This window comes from Betta splendens, chromosome 16 (genome assembly GCF_900634795.4).
Source record: "Betta splendens chromosome 16, fBetSpl5.4, whole genome shotgun sequence".
In the NCBI taxonomy this organism is placed as follows: domain Eukaryota; kingdom Metazoa; phylum Chordata; class Actinopteri; order Anabantiformes; family Osphronemidae; genus Betta; species Betta splendens.
Genome location: NC_040896.2, coordinates 7,136,197 through 7,145,698, shown reverse-complemented (window position 1 = coordinate 7,145,698; position 9,502 = coordinate 7,136,197). Strand labels below are relative to the sequence as shown.

Here is a 9,502-nt window from a genome sequence, read left to right as displayed (position 1 = left end):
GTCACCACGGAGAATGTGAGCGCTGTCACACAGAGACACAGCTCAACTCTGACCTTTGACCTTTCAGCTGAGCACCACGGCACAGAGGTCACCTTTGAGGTCAATCATATTCATGTTTTTATTCACGTACTCAGTTAATTTTATATTTTATGATTTGTTGTACAATATGTTCTACATGTTTTTAGAAACTGATGTTTGATTTGCTCTTAAAGTCTCTTCACACGTCTTTCACATGTTGTATATATATATATATATATATATATATATATATATATATATATATATATATATATATATATATATATATATATATATGTATATGTATATTTGAGACGTTTGAGCTGTGACTGTCAAAGTGGGAGGTGAAAAATAATCAGCAGTGTTTAAAGAATCTTTGAAACATGTGTGAAGATACAAATAGATGAGGAAGAGACAAAGACAGAAGAGAAGACGAGAAGACGAGACGGAGGTGAAGTAAAACTCTTTTCCTCTCATTCTTAGGACACGTTGACTCGTCCTCGTTGATGTTATGGAGCTGTAATTGTGCAGGAACAGCAGCTCTGTGCAGCAGATCCAGAATCAGAGCAGATCTAAATCATAGCTTTCATTGCTCACATCCCTGAACCTGCTTCATGCTGAGCTTCAGGCTTCACAGTCAGACACGGTGACGCTGCTTCAACAGTTTCTTTGTGCTGCTTGGACCTGCAGACGTCTAGAAACTGAAGGTTTCTCTGTGGAGGGAGCGAGCGAGTGTCAGAGGATCAGGATGTGTGTTCTCCTGTGGACGGCTCTGCTCTTCTATGTGAGAGGCATCAGCTGTGACGGAGGTACAACATCCAGCCTGAACCACAGCAACACTGTTTACTGCTGTTACACAAGTAAAGGAGCAGAAGGTTCTGTTCAACAGGACGTCTGCTTTTAACGCTGGTGTCTCTTGTCTTCAACAGCTGCTCTGAAGCAACACTGTCAAACTGGATCCTACTGTATCAGCCTCAGTGAGGGAGGAACAACAGCAGAGGCTGGACTCTGTGCTGTTATACCCTGTTCCTTCACTGTTGATGCTGGATTTAATGCCACACAATTAATGTGGTATAAATGTGGTGCAGAGTTACCAATGAAATGTAATGAAGCTCACTCACTAACATGTAACTCCAGCAGTAGATCAGCAGTATTTCAGTCTGAGTTTAGAGGACGAGTGTCTCTGTTGGAGCCTGACCTGAGTCTGAGGAACTGCAGCATCATCATCAGTGACCTCAGACAATCTGACTCTGGATCATTTAAGCTCAGACTCTGTGGTTACAAAGACAAGAAGCCAGACGGCTTCACATTCACTTCTTCAGCAACTCTTACAGTTACAGGTACCAATAACCTCAACTAATAAACCTACAGTTTAATGTGGAGACCTTAAGTCGTTAAAGCTCCAATCCAGTATTTTAGCCCAAATCTGACTTATTTGCTCTGATCTTCACCACCGTGACGTCAGGTCTGAGTCAGACGCCCACAGTGACGGTTCCTCCACTGACAGCAGGACAGCAGAACACTGTGACCTGCACTGCTCCTGGTCTCTGCTCTGGATCTGCTCCTACATTCACCTGGAGGTGGAGGAAACCAGGAGGAACCCACTCTCACATCACAGGAAACATCACAGCCGTCACCACGGAGAATGTGAGCGCTGTCACTCAGAGACACAGCTCAACTCTGACCTTTGACCTTTCAACTAAGCACCACGGCACAGAGGTCACCTGTGAGGTCAGCTTCACAGGAGACGTAAAGACAGAGGAGACGGTGACTCTGAACGTGAGCTGTACGTGATGCTCCGTAGATGTTTTCTTTACTGACTCGTCTGAAACTTAAAGAGTCTTTTGTTTTTCCTGTTCGTCAGACGTCAAGAAACCAACCATCAGTGGAAATCCAACAGTGAAAGCAGGAGACGCTCTGAATCTGACCTGCCGTGTTGATAGCTTCCCTCCATCGTATGTTACATGGACCAAATCCGGCTCTGACGGCGTTGGTGAAGAATCACAGACTGGATCAGTGTCTGTCATCATCTATAACACGACAGCAGACGCTTCTGGACAGTACGTCTGTACAGCACAGCATCCAGTCAGGAACGTGACTGCACGCTCTGAAGTCACTGTAACATGTGAGTAGATGACAGTAATGTGAGAGACGCTGAATTAGTTTGTCTGATGCTGATTTTCTCTGTTCTGGGTTCAGTTCCTCCACAGATCTTAAACGTGTCTAGATGCATGAATCAGCAGCAAACACTCAGCTGTGTGTGCATCAGCTGGGGTTCTCCTCCACCCTCCATCACGTGGCCGCTGCTGAAGAACCACAGTGAATACTCAGTATCTAGCACCGTGTCCAAGCACACAGCGAACAGCAGCGTCACCCTTCATGGCAGCGCTCAAAGCAGCAGCGTAGAGTGTGTCAGCACAAACGAAGGCGGGGAAACGAGAGAGTTCCTCCAAGTGAGAACCCACTTAAAGCAAGAAGGTACGAGTTCGAGAGCGTTCACACGTCTGGTTATCTCCATCCATGCAGATGAGCTGCTGCCACAGTTCTGTTCCCTTGATTCCAGATGTCGTCACCAACGTTTTACTGAACAGTAAGTGGCTGCAAGTCGCCTTTGGGTTCATTACTGGCATCTTGTTTTCTGCGGTCGTCGTCTGTTTGGCAAGAAGATGCCACAGGTACCGATTCTTTTTTTCACATCGCTGTGTTCTAGTTTTACCAAATGTTCACTGTTCTATTCTGATTATGAAGAAAAAAGAATCCCGGGGATCAGCTTGAAGCCGTGCAGATGCAAACTGTCCTAGAGGTATTAATATTTATTATTGTTTTTAAATTGTTACCACACCTGTTTATGGTCCATCAATCATTCATCATTGGTCAGTTTATTATCAGACTGGACTCTAATGCAGCGTGAACATCACTCAGGCTTGAATTCATGGTTTGTCATATCTCCCCCTGACAGGCTGACGCTGGTCACAACCATGAGACTCAATGCAGAGAAGTCAACTACTCTGTCATTGACTTCTTTGTGTTGAAAAGAAAAAAACCCACGAAGACAAAAGAGGCGCCAGAAAGCACAGAGTACACGGAAATTAAAACAAGAGCAGTGGAGAGACGACACGGTGAAGGGAAGGAAGGTGAAACGCTGGAGGCCCACGAGGAGCAGGAGGTGGCTGAGGTTGAGCAAAGGGAGAACCAGCAGTGCATTGTGGGAAAAGAGGAGGAATATGAGGAGATGGCGCTGTATTCAAATGTTCATGAAACAAAGCAGCAGGTTTGACTTTGTAGCTCAGTGATGTCACTGAGGCGTGTTGCGTAACAGCTGTTTGTTACTTGGAGTCTCTGGGTGTTTGTGTGTTGGTGATGCCTCATGTCTCTCTCTTCCTGTCTCTGCTTGAACAAAGGATCAGATCTCTGTCCTGCTTCATTTGCTTTCTGCAACCAAGGTTATATACATGTTATGTTAAACTTATCCTGGTTTATTGAAATGTTTCTGCTTTATTGTGTGATTGTGATTCCCTGATAAAAGTGGTGTCATTAATATAAATGAATAGGATGTATATGGATACGGGACGTGACTATGTACAGTAAAACCCTGCATGAGTTCCAGGTCACGTCAGGCCTCATGCAGCGTTCAGCTATTCCTTTTTTAAGCATAAATATGAATTAGTCGTCTTTAATCTTTTGTGACAGTGTGTTTGTAAAGCAAATGTACCTGTCCTCTACTTTGTGGTGATCATAATATGTGGAACTTTACACAAACTGAATGATTAATCAATAACAGATCAGCTGTTGGCTTCTCTCTGCAAATTACTGTTACTTAAGAAAAGTTGTTTTGTTTCTACAATGACTTTTATGTTTTAAAGTCTTCACACCTCAAGCAGATTCCTTTGACTTCAGTTTCACACAAACATAAATAAAATAAAAACAACAACAAACATGTTGATTATTGAGAGAAAACAAGCTGTTTTCATCTTGTTTACTAAAGTATTTCCATCTTTATTTCTATCAACAGTTAAGACGCAAATGTTCTACATTTCCTTCACTAGTTACGTTTCAGTGTGATGATCATAGACTTTTCACCGATGTAACACTTAGACTTAGACCTTTGACCTGTGACTGAAACTGTCTGCACCGACTTTGTGTTCACCTGCTGAACTTTAAAATCCAACCAGAAGCTTTGTGATACAAACGGTCGTATGATGAACTGGTCTCAGTCTGGATGAGACGAGCAGTCGCTGTCTGAACACGAAGGCTTGTGATGCTGTTTCTGCTCGTATTATAAGCATGTTCACTGAATATTTACCACCTCAACGCTGTAGGAAAAGGAAGCAGAAGCTGCATATTAGACAAGAAGGACTTTTTAGTACGAAGGCTCTAAATCTCTATCAAACTGGTCTCTGCTCTGGATCTGCTCCTACATTCACCTGGAGGTGGAGGAAACCAGGAGGAACCCACTCTCACATCACAGGAAACATCACAGCCGTCACCACGGATACAGGCCTGTGTCAGGCAGTCGGTGGTCAAAGACAGGCTAGGATCAACACTCACTGAAATACTGCATCAGAGGCACGGCAGGAAACAGGGTCAGGATAGCTTCAGTCATACACGGCTTGGCACAAAGATTAACGCTGGACTGCTGGTTTTAACCACGCAGACAATCTGGCAACTAGACAGGCTGGAAACTGGTGCCTTAATGCAGGAGGGCAATCACTGATAGCTCACAGATGGTGACTATGAGAACCGGAAGTAAAGCAGGGGCTAAAGAAAACGGCCAACAACAGGAAGTGGACGAAACACAAAACAGGAAGTGGACACGAGCAATGGCTAAGAGTTTAGTTTGTGACAACCTGTGAGGTCAATCATATTCATGTTTTTATTCACATACTCAGTTAATTTTATATTTTATAATTTGTTGTACAATATGTTCTACATGTTTTTAGAAACTGATGTTTGATTTGCTCTTAAAGTCTCTTCACACGTCGTTCACATGTTGTGTGTGTGTCATTCGTTCAGATGCTGATGATGACAGAGAACCAGCTCAAATTCAGTGTGAACAGGATGTAATGTATATTTGAGACCTTTGAGCTGTGACTGTCAAAGCGGAAGGTAAAAAATAATCAGTGTTTAAAGAAACTTTAAACATGTGTGAAGATACAAATAGATGAGGAAGAGACAGAGACAGAAGTGAAGACGAGACGGAGGTGAAGTAAAACTCTTTTCCTCTCATTCTTAGGACACGTTGATTCGTCCTCGTTGATGTTATAGAGCTGTAATTGTGCAGGAACCAGTTTGTTACTCAGCAGCTCTGTGAAGCAGATCCAGAATCAGAGCAGATCTAAATCATAGCTTTCATTGCTCACATCTCTGAACCTGCTTCATGCTGAGCTTCAGGCTTCACAGTCAGACACGGTGACGCTGCTTCAACAGTTTCTTTGTGCTGCTTGAACCTGCAGACGTCTAGAAACTGAAGGTTTCTCTGTGGAGGGAGCGAGCGAGTGTCAGAGGATCAGGATGTGTGTTCTCCTGTGGACGGCTCTGCTCTTCTATGTGAGAGGCATCAGCTGTGACGGAGGTACAACATCCAGCCTGAACCACAGCAACACTGTTTACTGCTGTTACACAAGTAAAGGAGCAGAAGGTTCTGTTCAACAGGACGTCTGCTTTTAACGCTGGTGTCTCTTGTCTTCAACAGCTGCTCTGAAGCAACACTGTCAAACTGGATCCTACTGTATCAGCCTCAGTGAGAGAAGAACAACCGCAGAGGCTGGACTCTGTGCTGTTATACCCTGTTCCTTCACTGCTGATGCTGGATTTAATGTCACACAATTAATGTGGTACAAATGTGGCTCACAGTCACTAATAAAATGTGATCAAATTCACGGTCTAGTGTTTAACTCCAGCAATAAATCAGCAGTATTTCAGTCTGGGTTTGGAGGACGAGTGTCTCTGTTGGAGCCTGACCTGAGTCTGAGGAACTGCAGCATCATCATCAGTGACCTCAGACAATCTGACTCTGGATCATTTCAGCTCAGACTCTGTGGTTACAAAGACAAGAAGCCAGACGGCTTCACATTCACTTCTCCAGTAAATCTTACAGTTACAGGTACCAATAACCTCAACTAATAAACCTACAGTTTAATGTCGAGACCTTAAGTCGTTAAAGCTCCAATCCAGTATTTTAGCCCAAATCTGACTGTTTTGCTCTGATCTTCTCCACCGTGACGTCAGGTCTGAGTCAGTCGCCCACAGTGACGGTTCCTCCTCTGACAGCAGGACAGCAGAACACTGTGACCTGCACTGCTCCTGGTCTCTGCTCTGGATCTGCTCCTACATTCACCTGGAGGTGGAGGAAACCAGGAGGAACCCACTCTCACATCACAGGAAACATCACAGCCGTCACCACGGAGAATGTGAGCGCTGTCACACAGAGACACAGCTCAACTCTGACCTTTGACCTTTCAGCTGAGCACCACGGCACAGAGGTCACCTGTGAGGTCAGCTTCACAGGAGACGTAAAGACAGAGGAGACGGTGACTCTGAACGTGAGCTGTACGTGATGCTCCGTAGATGTTTTCTTTACTGACTCGTCTGAAACTTAAAGAGTCTTTTGTTTTTCCTGTTCGTCAGACGTCAAGAAACCAACGATCAGTGGAAATCCAACAGTAAAAGCAGGAGACGCTCTGAATCTGACCTGCCGTGTCGATAGCTTCCCTCCATCGTATGTTACATGGACCAAATCCGGCTCTGACGGCGTTGGTGAAGAATCACAGACTGGATCAGTGTCTGTCATCATCTATAACACGACAGCAGACGCTTCTGGACAGTACGTCTGTACAGCACAGCATCCAGTCAGGAACGTGACTGCACGCTCTGAAGTCACTGTAACATGTGAGTAGATGATAGTAATGTGAGAGACGCTGAATTAGTTTGTCTGATGCTGATTTTCTCTGTTCTGGGTTCAGTTCCTCCACAGATCTTAAACGTGTCTAGATGCATGAATCAGCAGCAAACACTCAGCTGTGTGTGCATCAGCTGGGGTTCTCCTCCACCCTCCATCACGTGGCCGCTGCTGAAGAACCACAGTGAATACTCAGTATCTAGCACCGTGTCCAAGCACACAGCGAACAGCAGCGTCACCCTTCATGGCAGCGCTCAAAGCAGCAGCGTAGAGTGTGTCAGCACAAACGAAGAGGGGGAAACGAGACAGTTCCTCCAAGTGAGAACCCACTTAAAGCAAGAAGGTACGAGTTCGAGAGCGTTCACACGTCTGGTTATCTCCATCCATGCAGATGAGCCGCTGCCACAGTTCTGTTCCCTTGATTCCAGATGTCGTCACCAACGTTTTACTGAACAGTAAGTGGCTGCAAGTCGCCTTTGGGTTCTTTACTGGCATCTTGTTTTCTGCGGTCGTCGTCTGTTTGGCAAGAAGATGCCACAGGTACCGATTCTTTTTCTCACATCGCTGTGTTCATATAAATATTAGTTTTACCAAATGTTCACAGTTCTATTCTGATTATTAAGAAAAAAGAATCCCGGGGATCAGCTTGAAGCCGTGCAGATGCAAAATGTCCTAGAGGTATTAATATTTATTATTGTTTTTAAATTGTTACCACATCTGTTTATGGTCCATCAATCATTCATCATTGGTCAGTTTATTATCAGACTGGACTCTAATGCAGCGTGAACATCACTCAGGCTTGAATTCATGGTTTGTCATATCTCCCCCTGACAGGCTGACGCTGGTCACAACCATGAGACTCAATGCAGAGAAGTCAACTACTCTGTCATTGACTTCTTTGTGTTGAAAAGAAAAAAACCCACGAAGACAAAAGAGGCGCCAGAAAGCACAGAGTACACGGAAATTAAAACAAGAGCAGTGGAGAGACGACACGGTGAAGGGAAGGAAGGTGAAACGCTGGAGGCCCACGAGGAGCAGGAGGTGGCTGAGGTTGAGCAAAGGGAGAACCAGCAGTGCATTGTGGGAAAAGAGGAGGAATATGAGGAGATGGCGCTGTATTCAAATGTTCATGAAACAAAGCAGCAGGTTTGACTTCGTAGCTCAGTGATGTCACTGAGGCGTGTTGCGTAACAGCTGTTTGTTACTTGGAGTCTCTGGGTGTTTGTGTGTTGGTGATGCCTCATGTCTCTCTCTTCCTGTCTCTGCTTGAACAAAGGATCAGATCTCTGTCCTGCTTCATTTGCTTTCTGCAACCAAGGTTATATTACATGTTATGTTAAACTTATCCTGGTTTATTGAAATGTTTCTGCTTTATTGTGTGATTGTGATTCCCTGATAAAAGTGGTGTCATTAATATAAATGAATAGGATGTATATGGATACGGGACGTGACTATGTACAGTAAAACCCTGCATGAGTTCCAGGTCACGTCAGGCCTCATGCAGCGTTCAGCTATTCCTTTTTTAAGCATAAATATGAATTAGTCGTCTTTAATCTTTTGTGACAGTGTGTTTGTAAAGCAAATGTACCTGTCCTCTACTTTGTGGTGATCATAATATGTGGAACTTTACACAAACTGAATGATTAATCAATAACAGATCAGCTGTTGGCTTCTCTCTGCAAATTACTGTTACTTAAGAAAAGTTGTTTTGTTTCTACAATGACTTTTATGTTTTAAAGTCTTCACACCTCAAGCAGATTCCTTTGACTTCAGTTTCACACAAACATAAATAAAATAAAAACAACAACAAACATGTTGATTATTGAGAGAAAACAGGCTGTTTTCATCTTGTTTACTAAAGTATTTCCATCTTTATTTCTATCAACAGTTAAGACGCAAATGTTCTACATTTCCTTCACTAGTTACGTTTCAGTGTGATGATCATAGACTTTTCACCGATGTAACACTTAGACTTAGACCTTTGACCTGTGACTGAAACTGTCTGCACCGACTTTGTGTTCACCTGCTGAACTTTAAAATCCAACCAGAAGCTTTGTGATACAAACGGTCGTATGATGAACTGGTCTCAGTCTGGATGAGACGAGCAGTCGCTGTCTGAACACGAAGGCTTGTGATGCTGTATCTGCTCGTATTATAAGCATGTTCACTGAATATTTACCACCTCAACATTGTAGGAAAAGGAAGCAGAAGCTGCATATTAGAGAAGGAGGACTTTTTAATTCGAAGGCTCTAAATCTCTATTGAACGGACACAATTATATGTGGAGTCATTTTTCAGCAGCCACCATTAATAGTATGAACTTAGAGCCATAGAAGCCACAGTGTTTATGTAAGGAGATGTTGCACAGTGACGGTTCCTCCACTGACAGCAGGACAGCAGAACACTGTGACCTGCACTGCTCCTGGTCTCTGCTCTGGATCTGCTCCTCATTCACCTGGAGGTGGAGGAAACCAGGAGGAACCCACTCTCACATCACAGGAAACATCATAGCCGTCCCCACGGAGGATGTGAGCGCTGTCACTCAGAGACACAGCTCAACTCCGACCTTTGACCTTTCAGCTGGGC

The 9,502-nt window shown here is 44.1% G+C and overlaps 1 protein-coding gene across 1 annotated transcript; it reads left to right on the top strand.

Annotated features, from left to right (window-relative positions):
• The first annotated feature begins 325 nt into the window (after positions 1-325).
• LOC114842457 (uncharacterized) lies at positions 326-8,744 on the top strand. The gene is made up of 18 exons (XM_055503217.1): positions 326-469; positions 709-827; positions 948-1,358; positions 1,484-1,804; positions 1,883-2,143; positions 2,218-2,496; positions 2,582-2,693; positions 2,767-2,821; positions 2,978-3,289; positions 5,170-5,219; positions 5,472-5,590; positions 5,711-6,121; positions 6,247-6,567; positions 6,646-6,906; positions 6,981-7,259; positions 7,345-7,456; positions 7,540-7,594; positions 7,751-8,744. The coding sequence occupies exons 2-18, from the start codon at positions 767-769 to the stop codon at positions 8,066-8,068; spliced, it is 3,738 nt and encodes a 1,245-aa protein (XP_055359192.1). The 5' UTR covers positions 326-469; positions 709-766; the 3' UTR covers positions 8,069-8,744.
• The last annotated feature ends 758 nt before the right edge of the window (positions 8,745-9,502 follow it).

What these genes read in the sequence shown, in the direction of transcription:
- LOC114842457 (XM_055503217.1), top strand. Translation starts at nt 767, where the DNA reads ATGTGTGTTCTCCTGTGGACGGCTCTGCTCTTCTATGTGAGAGGCATC. An exon ending in AGATGCAAACTGTCCTAGAG is followed by an intron (nt 2,822 to 2,977) that starts GTATTAATATTT and finishes TCCCCCTGACAG; the next exon opens with GCTGACGCTGGTCACAACCA. An exon ending in GGTGACTCTGAACGTGAGCT is followed by an intron (nt 6,568 to 6,645) that starts GTACGTGATGCT and finishes CCTGTTCGTCAG; the next exon opens with ACGTCAAGAAACCAACGATC.